At 40.6% G+C, this 19,239-nt stretch overlaps 1 protein-coding gene across 5 annotated transcripts in view; it reads right to left on the bottom strand.

Moving 5' to 3' along the window:
- LOC117435749 (F-actin-uncapping protein LRRC16A) overlaps nucleotides 1-19,239 on the bottom strand; it is a 329,028-nt gene that overhangs the window by 142,670 nt on the left and 167,119 nt on the right. For all 5 annotated transcript variants that reach the window (XM_059013484.1, XM_059013491.1, XM_059013480.1 and 2 more), the window contains exon 13: nucleotides 13,842-13,945. In XM_059013484.1, the coding sequence (XP_058869467.1) occupies nucleotides 13,842-13,945 (104 nt within the window). The remainder of the gene's footprint in view (nucleotides 1-13,841; nucleotides 13,946-19,239) is intronic.

Here is a 19,239-nt window from a genome sequence, read left to right on the forward strand (position 1 = left end):
TTGGAATTTTTCCATCGCTTTCGAAGAAAAAGATGAAGGTTTGAACTGCTTTGCATACATACGTAATCATTTTAAAAAATTCTAATTGTTAGTCTGTATTGATTTTATGTCGATGACCATATATCTATTCATCTCTCTCTCTCTCTCTCTCTATATATATATATATATTTTCATTCTCACTTCATAATGTAAGTAAATATTATTATTATTATTATTATTATTATTATTATTATTATTATTATTATTATTATATAATTTGTGTTCTTTATTTCTCTGTCTACAGAAAATTACATAATTCCATGTAATTGTGGTTTACTAACAAGTTCATCAAAAAAGCAGAGATTGCACTGGCATTGCCAGAAGTGTCAATCTACACTTCAGTGCACAAGCAACTTTAGGAGCCACTTAGTGAAGCATGGTAAGTCATTGCATTACTTTGAATATAATAATACATTGAAAATATAACTGCCAATAAGTGTGATTTTATGTTTGAACTTTTTTCTTCTAATTTTACAGGGTACAACATTATATGCAAAACAACACCTAAAGGTAAATTAAAGAGTTTTTTTTGTTGTTGTTTTTCATATATTTTAAGGTGTTTTATTTTAAAAGTAACTAAAAGTCCTGAAATGTTTAAATAGGCAGTTTCACATACAAACAGCTAGTTGAATCTACACCAGTGAGAGGCATGCGTAAAATAACAGGCACAAACCGAAGTCATAAATAAGGAAAAAATGATAATACATCAAGGGTAAGCGTGAAACGTCGATATTATAATGAGATGTGTATATATTTGCATATGAAAGTATTTTGAAATGAACAGTGGTAACTAAACTACCGCAGTAGGGATGAAATAAAGTTATGGGAGTGAAAATGACTTTATTACATCGCAGATAGGTCTATGAAGTCACAGAAACCTACGAAAAGTCAAGATACAAATGAAAAATCAATGATACATAGAGCCACACATATCTAAATGCTCATTCACCTTGTATTACTGACTGACACTTTTTTATTTTAGTTTTTACTGACTAGTAAAATTGGATGCTCTGCTGCGTTTGTGAAAATATTGTAGCGATCTTGGTTAATGCAGGCAGGCACATCACAAAGGGCGAGGCAATACACACACATCAGAGGGCGGGCACGAACCCAGAACCTCTCGCACTAAAGCATAGTGCTGATACCGCTGTACAAAAGAGCCGGCTCCTTTGCAAGGAGCTTATATCGGGCTCATGACCCTGTGTGTGATTACGTCACCTACCAGCCCTGCTGCTGCCTACCTCCGTGCACGCTACAGTATTGTCACATTGTTCTAACAAAACAACATTTATCAAGCCATTTGGTATGCATTCTGAGAGCTGTAGTTCAAACAGGAGTGAGTGTCTAAGTGATTGCATTGTTTACAGACTCCTCCACACGTCAATTACACACAGTTTTGCTGACCAAATCAGCAAACGGCTCATATAACAAGCACACTCCTTCAGGGGCTGGATTCCTTGCTGAGAGGATTTCATAGTTAAAGTTCTGGATGCTGGACTGTTATCTTTTTTTATTATTATAACTCGGGAACCGTTTGATTTTTTCACCAAACCTTCGAAAGGCCCTACCTCAGCACAGAACACGTGTACATTACTCGGTTTGGTGCAGAAATTCAAAAAACAAGTGTGTGTGTGTGTGTGTGTGTGTGTGTGTGTGTGTGTGTATATATATATATATATATACACACACACACACACACACACACACACACACACACTACCGGTCAAAAGTTTTAGAACACCTCCATTTTTCCAGTTTTTATTAAAATTTACGCAGTTTAATGTCTCAATGTACTCTGAAATTAAAGCATAGAACAAATAAACAACTGGAGATAAAAAAGAAATCATGGAATCGTTTTGTTTAACAAAATTTAATCTAAATTTTTGACTCATCAAAGTAGCCACCTTTTGCAGATATAACAGCCGAACACACTCGTGGCATTCTTTCTACAATGGATCTCAAATATTGTTCGGAAAGTTCTTCCCAACACTGTTGCAGAAGTTCCCACCTCCCAAACGTGTTGCACTTGTAGGTTGCTTTGCTTTCACTCTTCTGTCCAGTTCATCCCAAACCAGCTCGATGGGGTTTAAGTCTGGACACTGTGCTGGCCATTCCATGATTTGAAGCCTACCGTCTTGTTCTTTTCTTCTAAGGTAGTTCTGACATAGCCTGGAGGTATGTTTTGGGTCATTATCTTGCTGTAGGATGAACCCCTGACCAACTAGGCGTATATCAGTGGGTATTGCATGGCGCTGTAAAATGCTGTGGTAGCAGTTTTGGTGCAAGTCGCCGACTCTGGATCCAGCAAAAGAGCCCCAGACCATCACGCTTCCTCCTCCATGTTTGACAGTTGGTGTCACACACCGAGGAACCATCCTTTCGCCTACTCGACGGCGTACAAAAACCCTGCGTGATGAACCGAAGATTTCAAATTTTGATTCATCGGTCCATAAGACCTTCTTCCAGTCTTCAGTAGTCCACTGGCAGTGCTTCATGGCCCAGGCAAGCTCTTTTTCTTATTTTGCCGTCTTAGCAATGGCTTTCTTACTGCCACTCGACCTGTCAAACCTGCAGCTCGAAGTCTTCTCTTCACAGTTGAAACTGAGACTTGCTTACTTCGACCAGTGTTAAGCTGTGCTTGAAGCTGTTGTCCTGTGAGCCGCCTATCACGCAAGCCGTTGACTCTCAGAAACTTGTCTTCTGATTCTGTTGTGGCTTTGGGTCTGCCAGACCTCTTCCTGTCAGAGTTTACTCCAGTTTCCAAGTGCCTTTTGATGGTGTAGGGGACTGTACTCACTGACACCTTGGCTTTCTTTGCAATTTCTCTAAAGGAAAGACCTACACTTTTAAGGGTTATAATGGTCTGTCTATCTTCCTTTGTTAATTGCCTTTTTCTCGCCATTATGAGAGCAATATACTACTTCCTGCAGTACAATACTGTCCAAATAATGCTTAAGAGGGTGTAGTAACACAGTCTGTTCCAACACTGCTTTTATACAGACAAAGGGTTTGTAAGTAATCAACAAAAGTTGGGACACCTGTAGGAATTGTTAGCATCAACTTTCAAGGCTTAATTTACTTCCATTGCTGCAGAACAGCTGTAAGTTGTTAACCCATTACTTGTTCCCTGAAAAAGGTCTTTTTGTATAACTCTGAAATGTACATTATTTTTCAGTTTTTGGTAACCTAAACTTTTTTTTTTTTAACCTCTGGCAGTTTACCGCTTACCTTTGTGCCATTTCAGGTTATTCACTGGACTTGAACTGCTTAAATTTCAATAAAAACTGGAAAAATGGGGGTGTTCCAAAACTTTTGACCGGTAGTGTATGTGTAAATAAATAAATAAATATAATTAATAGAACCACCTCCCGGAGAAATCCACGACTGGAGAAAACTGGACTGTAACTCTGTGGCAGGGTGCTCCGCCCCTGTGTTTATTTTGTGTTTTATGTTTTATGTGGTGTGTATGTATTGATGCACGGAGTGTGGGTTACTTAACAGGCACATTTGTATTTTGTCACAGGGATTGCACAATCACTTCACGTGCAGATTAAGAAGGTATATTGGTATGTGAGCACGGGGATGTCTGCGTGTGTGTGTGTGGAATAATGGGCGACAGGGAGGAAGTTAAAATCCTCCCTACAAAAAAAAAAAACAAGTGGGAATGTGGCTGGAGCTGTAAATTGATTAAGTGATTAAATGATTAATTAAGGCTCCAGCCACAGGCGAAACGGTGTTCAGAGGCGGAACGAGAGACGTGAGTCGTGAGACAAGAGAGTCCATTACTAGAAAGCAATTGATATCCGTGCTGGTTTACACCAGCACGTTACTTGTTTGGTTTCGTGTCTGTTTTGTATTTGTCTATTTATTTTGGCCAACATGCTCTTCCTGGCCTGACATCACCACCAGCCAGCCTGTTCACAAACCCATTCGAAAATCAATATCCACAGCAATATGTTATGTTTATATTTTATTTATTCATGTCGAGATCAATAAGTACACTAGAAAAATGGAGCACTTTTACATCGGTGCTTACGCGTTTCGACAATTCTGTCAGAATTTTACTTTGAGGAAATGTTTCTTTCAGTGCAGTTTGGAACACATTTGCAAGTAAATTTAAGTAACACACTAAGAGTAAAACTATAACAAGCAATACTTGGAGTTACTAAAATATTAATATTGCTGTACATTTTTTTAAAGCTTCTGCCTGTTTTATTTACTTTTTCTCTATAAACTCAATTCAACTCCTGGTGTCCAGGTATTTTAGTTTATTGCATCACAAATATGAAATTACTGCTGCTTTGTGGAATTCTGACTTTTCTTGATGTTCTTTCAGTATTGTAACTGCTGAACACCAGATCTTTAAAGGACTCTGCATTTTTTCCTGCATTTTTCTCTACCAAAACGTATGCAGTATTGCAGTCTTTGCAATTCTGCTTTTTTTATTCTGTTTATTTCTATTATAAATTTATTTTTTGTACAGCTATTTTCCCTCATCTAACCTGAGCCTGTGCTCTTGACCCCATGATGGCTGGTTGGAACACTGCTGCAGCAGAGTGATCCTGGCTTCATAATCTAAGGGGATCATTTTTTTGTTTTGGGGGGGGGGGGGGGGGGCACATTCTTTCCCTCCACTACTCTCACTGAAAAATATACATAAATAAATAAATAAATACAATGCCATGAGATTTACAGTCGATTTTATTTAAGAATGAAAATAAAATATTGTACAGATTGCCTAATCTCATAAACATTTTATAATTAGAAACATTATAAAATTATAAAATCATTTTTTATGTTTTTAGTTTCACAATTGACTGATTCTGCATGTCCAACAAATAACCAATATTACTTCTGTTCAAATCTAGTTCAAAAGCGTGATCATTTTTATATATGCCAAAGTAGTATTCAAATAATAAAAAAAGGTTAGAAAAACTAATATCCCAACAAGTACACAATAATATATTTTTTTCTAAGCAGCTAATACCTTAGCTACTATGTTTAAGATTTTTTGTAACTCCTTAGCCTAGGTCAACAGTGAAACAAAGCACCAGCGTGATCTAGGCTTTACGAATGCATCACATTGGGATTATTAAAATAAATAAATAAGTCTTGAATGTCGAAAGTGTGGATTGATATTTGTTTTCTCACTGGTTCATGTGAACCACTGTGAACCATTCTGAATCCATGCCTGATATATTCAAATAAAACACTTTTTAAGCTTTTCGTCATTTTTGTTATGTTATATGTTCTTCCTAGAGCCGCAGTCAAACTTTACTGAACTCCTAGACAAAAAGCAAAGCAAACTAATAATACTGTTGCATACATGTATGTACGTTACTGTGTGTGTGACTGAGGGTTTGTGAATTAAGGGGATATGTATATGTGAGTGTATAGTTTTGGTTCAGATTTACAGGGACACATTTTTAAACATGTGTGTGTGTAGGTGCTAGACTTCCGCAATTCAGAGTTTTCAGAAACTTGCGTGGCTCTCTAGAAATCTACCCCGATTGTTTTTCTAGTAACAGAATGAACGTAGTGAGAAAAAAAAACAAAAAGAAAACTTCATGCTGATTATATATATATATATATATATATATATATATACACACACACATGCATACATACATACATACATACATACACACACACTGATGCACAGTGAAAATGCAACAGTTTTACATCAATAGCTCATTGGGCACATACATAATGTTATTTTACATTTTATTTTTTGTTCACGACTAAGTCTCCCTGGATAAGGGTGTCTGCTAAGGAATAAATAATAATAATAATAATAATAATAATAATAATAATAATAATAATAATAATAATAATAATAATAATAATAAAATAGTGAGCATATAGGTTTGTTGATTGTTTGAGTAGTTTTGTTCCTTGGGAAAACAAAATATACAAGTATACAAGGATATACAAGTCATGTGATGTCATAAATATGCCAGGTGCTCAGTATTTGGTATTTGAGTTGAGTTAAAATTGCCAAAATGAGTTGATTAAATAGCCATTTGAAAAGACTAATTAATGCAAGAACAGCAAAAGATATGACCATGTCCCGCTTGAGTAATGAAGATCACCTAGTTTCTATTGCATGTCATGGTGAGCATTATGCTGACCGGTGGGGTGGTGGAAGTGTCATGATGTGAGGAGGAATCTCCTTTAACACAAGGACGCCTTTGGTGCAGATTGAGGGTGACCTTACTGCTCTGCGATACATTGACAAAGTCCTTGAGGCAACAGTTTTTCCAGCAGGACAAATCAAGCACACAGTGCTAGGATTACAATTGCACGACTTCAAGAAAACATTATTATTATTATCATAATCCTGGTTCCCTGAAATAGGAATATGAACCATTACAAAAATGGGTGTTTCCCTTTAAGACACCCGAACTGAAAACTCTATACCAAAGATTCTCGCTAGAGCAGGGTGGCGCTGCTGAGGCTCTGCCCCACAACCATAAAACAGCAGTGACCCCTATAATCGTCGCCATTTTCTTCAAAAAAATAACAGTAAAATGGACACATCGCTAATGTTGTGACGTGAGGGTGGACTGGGAAGCCACCCTCAGTACTCTTGTGGCAAAACCAGGATTCTGCTGGTCCACGACATTCAGCCGATAGAACCTGGCTATTGTATGGAAGGAAGCCCACACCACTGCACTGCATATGTCCTGGATAGATGCCACGTAGAACAACGCCTATGAAGTCGCCTGACCTCTGGTGGAATGGCCGGTGAGCTTCTCAGGCGGGGGCAGATTGGTCAATTCATACACAGTCTGTACTGTGCCTGTTAACCATTTGGACAAATGCTACTTAGACAGAGCCTGTCCCTGGAGCCCCGTAGCAAACGAACAGCTGCGCCAACTGCCTCCAGCTTTTAGTCCTCTCCACATAGTATGCTAACACCTGCACTTGGCAAAGCATATGGAGCTGGTGCTCTCTGTCAGATTGGAAAGGAAGAAGATGAAAAGCCTCCAATTCCACCGACTGATTAATGTGGAAAGCCGAGATGGTCTTCGGAAGGAAAGCTGGGTTACTACGAAGGGTGACCTTCGTTCTGGCCTCTGAAAAAATCAGACAAGCTTTCGAGGTTGAAAATGCTTGCATTTCACTCACCCGCTTAGCAGAACTGATGGCAAGCAAGAAAGCTGTCTTTGAGCTCAGCTGAAAACATGGGCTCAAATTAAGGTTTTGTTAGTGCATTAAGCACTACATTTAACCTCCAGCAAAGAACTAAATCCTTCACCGGTGGCCTAAGCCACCGGATGCCTTTCAAAAATTGCCCCACCAGGAAATGAGCTCCTGGGGAGACTGAATTGATTTTTACATGGCACACCGAAATGGGTAGAAAGAGTAAAAGGAGATTTCCCTTCATCAAAAAGGTCTTGTAAAAACTGCAGTATAACTGCCATCGGGCATGTCGTGGGTTCAAATCCACGAGACAAGCACCATGTCTGGAACATGCCCCACTTGCACCCATATTGGGAACGGTTGGAGGCTGCCCTGGTGTGCAGGGTGTCAATCACCCTGTTCGATAACCCCAGACGGCTCAAATGTAGCCGTTCAGGCGCCAAACCCAGAGCTGCAGGCTCGATGGGCTGGAGTGCCACAGAGTGCCCTGCACCTGACTGAGCAGGTCGTGTCGCATCGGCAGTTCCCACGGTTGGCCATTCAGCAGCTGCATCAGGGAGGAGAACCAGACACTCCTGGGCCAGTAAGGGAGCAGCACAAGCGGTGAAAACACATAGAGCAGACGTGCTGGCCACAGGTGTGCCAGTGCGTCTATCCCCAGAGGCCCCCCTTCTCCCTTTATGGAGAACCACAGGGGGCAGTGTTTTGACTCTTGAGAGGCAAATAGGTCTACTTCTGCCCTCTCTAATCTCTCCCAAATGAGGCTCACAACCTCGGGATGGAGTCTCCACTCTGTGCCGCTGGGGATCCCCCTCGAGAGGAGGTCTGCAGCCCGGTTGATCACCCCCGGCAGGTGAACTGCCCGGAGTGAGAGGAGGTTCACTTGTGCCCACAGTAGAAGTTTGTGGACCACACCATTGAGACTGGGTGACCGCAAACCACGCTGGTGGTTTATGTAGGACAACACAGTCGTGATGTACTGTACGTTCATACGAGCATGTGTCTCCCCCGAACCTGCTCCAAGAATTCCTGCAAGGACAGATACACTGCCTGTAGTTCTAAAATATTGATGTGGTGACCCTCCCACAGGGGCTGCCACACCCCTTGTACGTCCCTGCCATTCCACACTCCGTCCCAATCCGGGTTGGATGCATCTGCGGTGATGACCTAGGCGTAGATGGGCCGGCTGTCTCCACTAAGAGTGCCTGTAGACAGTGTCCCGACAGGAGGTTGCGGTTCAAAACTGGCTGACAAGCCATGCGCTTGAACCAAACCTGCAGGGGGCGCATATGCAAAAGACCCAGTGGGGGGTATTTGATGCTGCTGCCACAAGCCTCTGGAAAACCACTAAAATAGCTCTATGCAGGCGGTTACTCTCAGCACTCTGTCATCTGACAGAACTGCCAACATGCGTCCTGAATCCAGGCACACCCCCAGATAGGTTACTACCCGGGTGGGTGTTAGCTGGCTCTTTGCATAGTTTATCTTCAGGCCCAACCGATATAGATGGTTGGTGACGGGCTCTGTGTGTTTATGTGCCCTTGCTGGAGACTCGGCGCAGATGAGCCAATCGTCCAGTTAATTGAGGACTCTGATGTCTCTGAGTCTCAATGGGGCTAGTATAGCCTCCATGCATTTCGTAAAAAGACACAGAACTGGTACTTTGTTCTCTGAAAGGCGAACTTGTGCGCTGGTTTTACTGGGATGTGGAAATAGGCATCCTTTAGGTCCACTGTGGTGAATCAGTCGCCTAGCCTGATGGACTGCAAAAGTCATTGTGAAGTCAGCATCTTGAACCATCTCCGACTCAGATACAGGTTCACCTGAGTTCGAGGATCAGTCTGAGGCCGTCATCCTGTTTTCACACTAGAAAATACCTGGAGTAGAACCCCCCATTCTTGCTGAGGGGGTCTATTATGCAAATTGACCGCTTTTGCACCAAAGCTGCTACCTCCTGAGCCACCTGGGCGGCGGCTTGTGGTCTAGGGTGACGGGAGCGTCCAGCAAGGCCGTTTTATCCCCGTCCAGCACTCGTGCCTGGGAGAGCCAAAGCTGCCTGCATGCAGCCACCAATGCTGCCAGGTTCCTGCCTATAGCTTGTCCACTAAGCTTGGATAACCTGAGCAGGTTCCTTGAGATCAAGTGCAACTCGTTTAACTAGAGAGACGAGGGCTTGCGGGTGTCAGCAATGGACCTGATAAGGTGAGCCTGGTAAGCTACAACGATGGTGTTGTAGCTTCTCAGCCTAGCAGAGAAAGAGCTGTATATGCTTTCTTGAGAATGACCTCAGTCACTCTGTATTGCTTGTTTGGACATGCTGTGTTCTTGGAAAGCAAGGACAAGTTAGTAGGCTGAACAAGTGAAGCAATGGGGGCCTCTACTGGTGGAAAGTGGGTAAGACCCAGCTTGTCGTCACCAGAAACCCTGTACAGTGCATCCATTGAACGGGAAACCGCCACAGCTTTGGCAGGATGTTCCCAGGTGGAGTGTAACTCGTACAGAAAGTCCGGGTGGACCTGAGGAGCATCAGGGGTAACTGTCGGCTGCTCATCATAAATAGGACGCCTTTCAGTCTGCGCTGCAGGCCAGGGCACCTGTAACACTGCAGTCGCTCGCTGCATTAAAGGCATAAGCTCGGCCAAAAGCGCTCTCTCAGCAGTTCCGGACAGGAACATGAGAGAAGGGGCCAGCTTCACTGGTGGAGCGCGGCAATGTTGAGTGCTGCGTAGGCATGAGAGATCGTTCCCTAGAGTAACATCCTACTTGGTTCTTGAGAGTACGTTTCTTGAACGAGGCACAGATATCACACAAAGTGATGTCTGTCAAAGCCTTCTGTGCATGTTCGGGTCCGAGGCACACAATGCACTCCATGTGACCGTCCTTTGCAGGTAGCTTGGCCTTGCAAATGGTACATGCATGAAACCCAGTGGTACATGCATGGAACCCAGACATGTTAACAATGCTGTGCAATAGTGTGCAACACACTAAAAAGTTTTTTTTTTTTTTTTTTTGGTACTGTTTGTTTATTAGTACCTGCACACTGCACTTGGTGCACTAGGTACTCAGTACTGACACTCGGTGCCGATACGTCACTCGGTACCTACACATGTACTCGGTGCCGACACAGTACTCTCTCGGCACCAACACTCTGCGCCTACTCGATGCACTTGGTACAGACACTCGGTACCGAAGCAGTAACCTCAAACTCACAAGCGAGATTGGGGCCGATAAATAGCAGTTACTGCAAGTGGCAAGTTAGCAGGGATGTCCACCTGCAAGTCAGCCACTGGCTAAACTGCGTAGTCAGTGCGAACACCAAACCAGCAGCAGCCTGCACCAAAACATTACCCTCTAACTCGCAAGCGAGGTCAGGGTCGATAAATCGCAGTTATTGTATGTGGTGAATCAACAGGGGTGCCCACCTGCTTTTTCTATTATCGTGCGCGAATTTAGAATTAGCCACTGGCTAATTCTAAATTTGCGCACGATAATAGAAAAAGCCTACTTCAAAATGCCTTTGTAATAGTACTGCAGAAGCAGTACTAAAATGGCATTGAGCTGCTAGTAGGAACGCCTACAATAGCTGCTCGGAATTTTTCAATACTTCTGTAAGAATGAAAAACAGAAAAACATATATACACACCAGTGGAAACAAAAGCGAAACCACACGGTCCACAAAATATTCTTATATTTATTTACATGCAGTAAATACACAATAAAATTTATAGAAAAATAATTTTTCATATAATCGGTACTCTAGCTGGAGCGAGTCAGTATAATGTACCAGGATCCCGGGAAGGAACGAGCCGCAGGCTTCCCACGGCACATAAGGCCATGGTGGGAAGTAACCAGCACAGACTAACAACAGAAAAACAGCTCGAAATAATATTTTACTTCAGCGATTCTGTTAAAAAATAAATTTAAAAAAATAAAAATAATAATAATAACATATACAGTGGCTCACAAAAGTATTCACCCCCCTTGGACTTTTCCACATTTTACTGTGTTACAACATGGAATCAAAATGGATTTAATTAGGAGTTTTTGCCACTGATCAACACAAAAAAGTCTACAAATTGTTCTAAATTAATTACAAATACAAAACAGAAAATAATTGATTGCATAAATATTCACCCCCTTGAGTCAATATTTGGTAGAGGCACCTTTGGCAACAATTACAGCCATGAGTCTATTTGGATGACTCTACCAGCTTTGCACATCTGGACACTGCAATTTTTGCCCATTCTTCTTTGCAAAATTGCTCAAGCTCCGTCAAGTTGGATAGGGACCTTTGGTGAACAGAAATTTTCAACTCTTTCCACATATTCTCAATTGGATTGAGGTCCGGGCTTTGACTGGGCCACTCCAGGACATTGACCTTTTTGTTTTTAAGCCACTCCAGTGTGGCTTTGGCTGTATGTTTGGGGTCATTGTCCTGCTGGAAGATGAATCTTCTCCCAAGTCCCAGGTCTCTTGCAGACTTCAGCAGGTTTTCCTCCAGGATTTCTCTGTACTTTGCTGTATCCATTTTGCCCTCTATCTTCCCCAGCTTTCCAGGCCCTGACACAGAGAAGCATCCCCATAGCATAATGCTGCCACCACCATGCTTCACAGTAGGGATGGTGTTCTCAGGATGATGTGCGGTGTTAGGCTTGCGCCAAACATAGCGCTTAGCGTTGAGGCCAAAAAGCTCTATTTTGGTCTCATCAGACCATAGAATCTTCTTCCACTTGGTCTCAGAGTCTCCCACATGCCTTCTGGCAAACTCTTTTTCAACAATGGCTTTCTTTCTGCCACTCTCCGATAAAGGCCAGTTTTGTGAAGCACCCGGGCTATTGTTGCTGTATGCACAGTGTCTCCCAACTCAGCCGTGGAAGACTAACTCCTTTAGAGTTGCCATAGGCCTCTTGGTGGCATCCCTGACTGGTGCGCTTCTCGCCCGGAGGGCCTATTCTAAACAGATTCACAGTTGTGCCATATTCTCGCCATTTCTTAATAATGGACTTTACTGTGCTCAGGGGGATATTCAATGCCTTGGAAATGTTCTTATAGCCTACCCCTGATTGGTGCTTTTGAAGAACCTTATTCCGGATTTGCTTTGAATGTTCCTTCATCTTCATGATGTAGTTTTTGTTAGGAAATGTACTAACCAACTGTGGGACCTCCCAGAGACAGGTGTATTTAACCTGAAATCATGTGAAACACCTTAATTGCACACAGATGGTCTCCATTCAACTAATTATGTGACTTCTAAAGACAATTGGTTCAACCAGAGCTTATTTAGGTGTGTCATAGCAAAGGGGGTGAATATTTATGCAATCAATTATTTTCTGTTTTATATTTGTAATTAATTTAGAACAATTTGAAGATTTTATTTTTCACTTTGACATTATGGATTTTTTTTGTGTTGATCAGTGACAAAAACTCCTAATTAAATCCATTTTGATTCCATGTTGTAACACAATAAAATGTGGAAAAGTCCAAGGGGGGTGAATACTTTTGAGAGCCACTGTATATATATATAAATATATATATATATATATATATATATATATATATATATATATATATATATATATATATATAATTTAAAAGCAAGCTAAAAAGCACTAACAATAGGTATATAGAGATGAAAGATACACTTATCTGTCTCAGGAGTAATCAGCACGACTGAAAAAAGAAAATGGCGACGATTGTAGGGGTTGCTGCTATTTTATGGTTGTGGGGCAGAGCCTCAGCAGCGCCACCCTGCTCTAGCGAGAATCTTTGGTATAGAATTTTCAGTTTGGGTGTCTTAAAGGGAAACACCCATTTTGTAATGGTTAATATTCCCTACTTGAAAGGGAACAATGTCGAGGTCTTGCCGTGGCCAGCATATACTACTGACCTGAGTCCAATAGAACATCTGTGGGACCAAATTGCCAGTGCCATCCACAGGAGACAACCGTGACCAGCCAACCTTCGCCAGCTGGCTGCAGCTGCACAGGAAGAGTGGCAGAACGAACATCCCACAGCAGTCTATCCCGAAGCTGATCAAGTCTATGCGTAAACGCTGCCAGGATTGTGTTAATGCTCAGGGAGGTCATACCCGATACTAACTTTGTAATGTTTTCATTTTGACTGTGTGTCATGTTTCATACTGAAAAATTATCATGATTCTTTGATCTGCATTTTTGTTCACATTTTCTGTGATTTTGTTTGATATCTATGTTTAAAATATTTGATTAAATCCATTAGACCTGAGTGTTGAGTTTCTTTTATACAAAGTATAACAGTAAATCTGGTTGTCCCAGGTGTTAGGCGACATGAATTCCACACCACTGTAAGTGATCAGCACACAAATAAAAAAAAAATTGGGATGAATAACAAAGTGTGTCAAATATTGTGAAAATGTACAATAAAGTTTTAAAGTTTTACCCTTTCAGTGGAAATAAATTACACTACATCCCTTGCTTGAAAAAAGTGTGGATATCATTCAGCCCAGGTTTATTTTTTTGCTGTTAAATTGAAATTATTTCCTCATTCAGAATCTCAGTCCAGCCACATATGTAGAGATGTGAGCCCTAATGCATTCAGCTGTGCTGAATTAATACAAAAAAACCCAGTTATTCCCCCTGCCCCGTCTCCCCAAGATCACAACGTGATGCAATACATACTGAGAGGTCATCTCCTCGAAGGAGGTTCCCCGAGAGGTCAAGATAACGGAGGGTGCTGGGAACCAACTGGTTGGTACTCAGTGACTGGGCAAGGCTGTTCACACCTGAAACAGCAAAGGCAATGGTTTTACTCAGGTTATATTTATTCACATCTGTACAATATATAGTCATATTTACAAACTATTAGTTACATTTTCTATTAAGGTTGTGATAAGGCCAACACAATGCATTTGTAATCAATAAATATTGTATAATATTGTAATTATAACTGATAATATTGTAAAGCATCACCTAATATATACAATAAAAATATCCCAAATGCATGTACATCAACATACAGTGATACATGTGCACCTCCAGTTGTACAATACATTCTGCTAACAAAGCTGTACAATATCAGTAGGGCTTCTGTTATTCGGTGTTTATTCTTTTTATTTTTCGGTGCTTATTGTTAGCTATTTTCGAGTGTTATGTAAATCGTTTTTTTCTGGGCTTTCGTTTTGGATATACTGTATGAAATTAGTGTTTTCAGTTACTTTCCAAAATGCTTGAGCGTTGTTTTTTCTGTCAAAGTATGTATAGTAGTAACTCGACAGAACAGTAATACAGCTTTAAATCCTGCTAACAACTCTCCATTCCTAATTGTAATCTCATTTTAAATCTTGCAAGTGGAGTCTCCAATAGAAATGTAGGAATGTGCTGTCACTCAGTAGTTGGGGCGGGTTTAAAATATTCAGAACGAATCAATGATAGGTACAAGGCAGGAAAGCGGGACATTGCCCAGCTGCGCTGGGAAATGTATTTTTTTTTAATTTGTAGTAGATTTTATTTTTGAATGGGAAAGGGGTGAAGCCACCATTAATTGATTAACCATTTCCACTGCTTTTCCGATGGTTTCTGGTGTTTATTGGCTATCCACCTATTTAATTTTTTTTTTTGTATCTGGAGTGTTTTATCGGTTGTTAACCGAAAATCAGAATCCCTAGATATCGGAAAGTCACGAAGGTCATATTGGAATTCAGACACAAATATTTAAATATACCCTGCCATATTTTAATATTAATTAGGTTACTTAATTGGATTTGCATTTGGAACGAGAATTTCTCAGGCTAAAAGAAAACTACATGGAAACACACACAACTAGAAAGTACTACCAAAGCAGAGTGAGAAAACTTTTTCCATGGAAATTGCCTCAATGTAAAGCCTGTCATCAACATAGCAAACATAGACATGCCACATCTCACTTGTTGGTAAACAGCATGAAGATATGATACACCTCTAACAGCTCAATATACCTTTTGTTCATTACAGTTCCAATGCTATGTAAAAGCATCATTTTAACGGCCTTTAATACTTCATGATCATAGCATGTTGAGCTCCTTAATACGCCAATTTAGTTTTACCGGTGTCAAGTGAAACAACCTTTAAACAGCAGAGACCTTTTTTACATGAAGTAATTCATGTTATAGTATGGGTAAGCCCAGGCAAATTAATTTCAAGCTTTCTGGTAGTTCCTCCTGGTTCATTTGTACAACTGGACTTTTGTTTCCAATGCAATTATGGGGATGTAGTTTGTAATGCTTGCTCGCCACCAGAGGTGTGAGTAAACATACAACTATTCAAAGTTATGTTCATGATAGCCAAGTTGTGTGTAAGTGAGGGGTTGTTACCTGAACTTTAACTCTTTACATTTCTACAGGCTTTTGGGTGTGCGTTGTCCCATCTTGGTTCGAGATCCACAGAAGCTTTTGTTTGTTTTCTTTTCGCTAGCATAAGTGGGGTGGCAGTGTCATTCTCTCTCTGCCTGATGCCCCAGTAGGCTGGCATCTAGATGTAGTTGTTTTATTATTGTATTTTTTGTATCTATTTGTTTTCAGTCCGTGTGCTACCTACAGCCACAGGGTGAGTCAAATGATTCAGCCCCCCACCAACCAGTTTCATGTGCGGTGCTCTCTTTAGACGCTTAGAAGGCATTTGACCGTTTGGAATTTCATTACTTTTGGGCAGTTTTGGAACATGTTGGTTTTGGACGATCATTTATTAATATGATACGTATTTTATATAGTAGTCCTACTGCTTGCGTGCAGACCGGCTCGGTTATGTCTTCTCAGTCTGAGCTTGAAAAAAGCACACATCAAGGGTGCCCCCTATCCCCTCTATCGTTTGCCCTCTCTTTAGTACCTTTGACACAGGCTGTTAGGCAAAGCCCCCACATCACCTCCATTAATACACAGAGATCTAAACATCACATAGCACTCTATGCCAATGACATACTGCTATTTCTCTTCGGTATTTCCAAAAATCACTTCCTCTCGCTCTGAAATTATTTGATGACTTCGTTACACTTTCTGGGTACAAAATAAACTGGTCCAAGTCGGTCCTAATGCCTGTTAATCCTGCGGCTAAAACTGCCCCTCTTCAGCTGCAGTCTACGTGCGTCACTTATCTGTGTATTAAACTACACCCCAATTTCCAACAGATTCGTAAAAACAATTTGACGGCTGTTTTGACTACAATTAAAATGGATGGTCTCCCTTACAGCTTACACTGCATGGTAGAATTTCTATTTTAAAAATGAATATCCTTCCTCACACCAATTTTTTATTCTCCATGCTACCCATCACTATCCCACAAATACTATTCTTGGAAGAAATTAACTATGTATACTGGCTTTATTTGCATCTAAACACATACACAAAAATTATGCATGTAACTTGGTGCTATGATGAGCTATGATGGTTTCCACTCTCAGCATCAGCAGCAAAAGTTATCATATCCTTGTCATTCATAATCCTTGATTACAAGCTGCCACATATCAAAATCAAGTAAAAGATTAGCTTTTCAATATAAAGGTATAAAAAAGAGAATAATGATGGCATTTAATTTATTTTATTTTTTTCTTGGCAAGGTGTCCTGTTAAATCCATATTTTTAAACCTATCCTATACCAGTTACATATGTTTAAGCTGAATATGGTGCAAGGCACATCTGCTTCTTAGTTCTTACTGTTCGCCAAGGGCAATATCTCAGCTAGTGAAGCATGGAATATCTTCCCAGGGGCGGACAAATCGGTAGTCCGGGCGCCCGGGACTACCAAAAATTGGGTCCGGAATACCAAACTGTAATGATGCAAAGCCTGCAAGACTACCGGCAGCTCCGAAAGATTTTTTTTTTCTTTAGCAGTTACTTCAAAGATCTTCTATATAGAAGATCTTTGGTTACTTTGTATAGACAGACTGATAAAACAGCTCAGTTTAGTACACGCCTACTCAGTTGAAGCGGTAGCTATAGTAACCAGCGAATCCAATCGTGATTGGTTCATGCCTTAACATTCATGACATTCCTTTTTTTTTTTTTTAAATCGCACATTAGTTGCTTGCACAATCAGTGACATGACAGATAAACCAATCAGAGCAGAGAATTTGCTTTATACGCTACTAGAATGGCACCAGTGGTATATATTATTACTTATTTCTTAGCAGAAGCCCTTATCCAAGGTGACTTACAATTGTTACAAGATATCACATTATTTTTACATACAATTACATTATTTTTTTTTTACACAATATTTTTACATGCAATTACCCATTTATACAGTTGGGTTTTTTACTGGAGCAATCTAGGTAAAGTACCTTGCTCAAGGGTACAGCAGCAGTGTCTCCCACCTGGGATTGAACCCACGACCCTCCGGTCAAGAGTCCAGAGCCCTAACCACTACTCCACACTGCTGCCCTATATATAGTGATTGCAAGTATACAGTAGAACACCGTATCCTCAGTGGCTATCACAGTGTTACTGAGGTGCAGGGACACTGCAGCTCAAGTAGAAAGTTAACAAAGGCGCGTATTTTATTTTTTTATTTCCAACTGAACAATTAGCTAACGACATTGTGAGGGAGCCCCCTCACATGGTAATGTCTTTATAAAGTGTGCAATACATTTGTACTATTTTAAATGTATACCCTGACTTTATTGTTGTTTTATTAAGTCAGCAGAAAGCTGTGCTCATGTTTATATTCTGTGTACACGTTTAGGCCACCAAGTTTATTCGTACGGTACTACTGTATATTGATTGTATAATAATAATACGTCTTGAAAACAAATGCAACACTTGCAGAGTTTAGTTACTGATAATGCACAGTGAATACTGTGAGTGTGAGTGCACAGGGTAAAGAAAAAATCATTTTTATATTTATGTGCTTTATAGATATTTGTATGAATATTTAAAAATATAAAAGTAAACGATGGGGCTAGGTTCTATAAATGGCACAGATGAGGAAAAATAAAAACAACACTACTACTACAAAAGCATAATAATTCCCAATGGCAATTTTGGAGACTGAAAATATTAAATCTAACAGTAAAATAATAATAATAATAATAATAATAATAATAATAATAATAATAATAATAATAATAATAATAATAATAATACAGTGCTCAATTTAGAACGTCAAATTACGTTCTCTCACCTTAGACATTCTCCACAACAGCTCATAAGAAGCTAGCCTCTTTGCACCCAGGAACTCGAGTGCAGATGCAAGCGATCTACTGGCCTGTGGAGGACAAAGGCCAGCACTTGAGGTGTCTGCTTTAGCTCACCGGGTGCCTGGCCAGTAGGGTCTGCCGTACCATGATGAGGAGAATAGGTTTTTGCCTCCCTAACCTGCCGGGATGCCAGAGCCAACGCGACGCTCCCTCTAAGAATCCACAGTGAAGGCCGGCAACTTTGCAGTCAGATGCAAACCTACGCTCCCCTGTCTTATGATGCTGTGGCAGAGCAGGGCTCTGCCCTTGGAAATACTGGCAGGGATGGAGTTAAATTCTCCTCCCTGCCCAGGTTGATTGCGTCAGGTGGGAGCAATCAATCCATTAAATTATTCAATTATCATCCAGCCACCTGGCATAAAAGGAGGCCTCAGCCTCCCAGTAAGGGGAGAGTTCTAGAAGGAGAAGAAGCAACAGTGTTTTTCTGTGTGTGCTGTTTTGGGTAAACCAGTGAAGGCAATGCCCAGCCTGGAAGCCGTATTTTGGTAAGTTTTGTTTTGTGCTTATTGTCTATTATTTCTGTTTAAAACCTTTTTGTTTGGTCCTCGTGCCGGTTTATTTTGTATTTTGAGTATTAAAAAAGCTTTATTTTTTAACTTTTCACACTGTCTCTGAGTCTCAACCTCTGTCATCCTGTCACAGATGCCCTACAACAGGGAGGTGACATATAATACATCTTCACCTTTAATTATGTAAGCAAACTATTAAGTATTTCTTATTGGAAATACAGTTGTTTTTTTCCCTCAAAGAGGCTTTGTTATGGTGCTTTGGCCTTAGTTCAACAGAGCTGCTCTTCGGCTACAGTTGTCAGTCATAAACATAAGACAAGGTGTAGACACAGTTCTTACAGTT

This window comes from Acipenser ruthenus, chromosome 3 (assembly GCF_902713425.1).
Source record: "Acipenser ruthenus chromosome 3, fAciRut3.2 maternal haplotype, whole genome shotgun sequence".
In the NCBI taxonomy this organism is placed as follows: Eukaryota; Metazoa; Chordata; class Actinopteri; order Acipenseriformes; family Acipenseridae; genus Acipenser; species Acipenser ruthenus.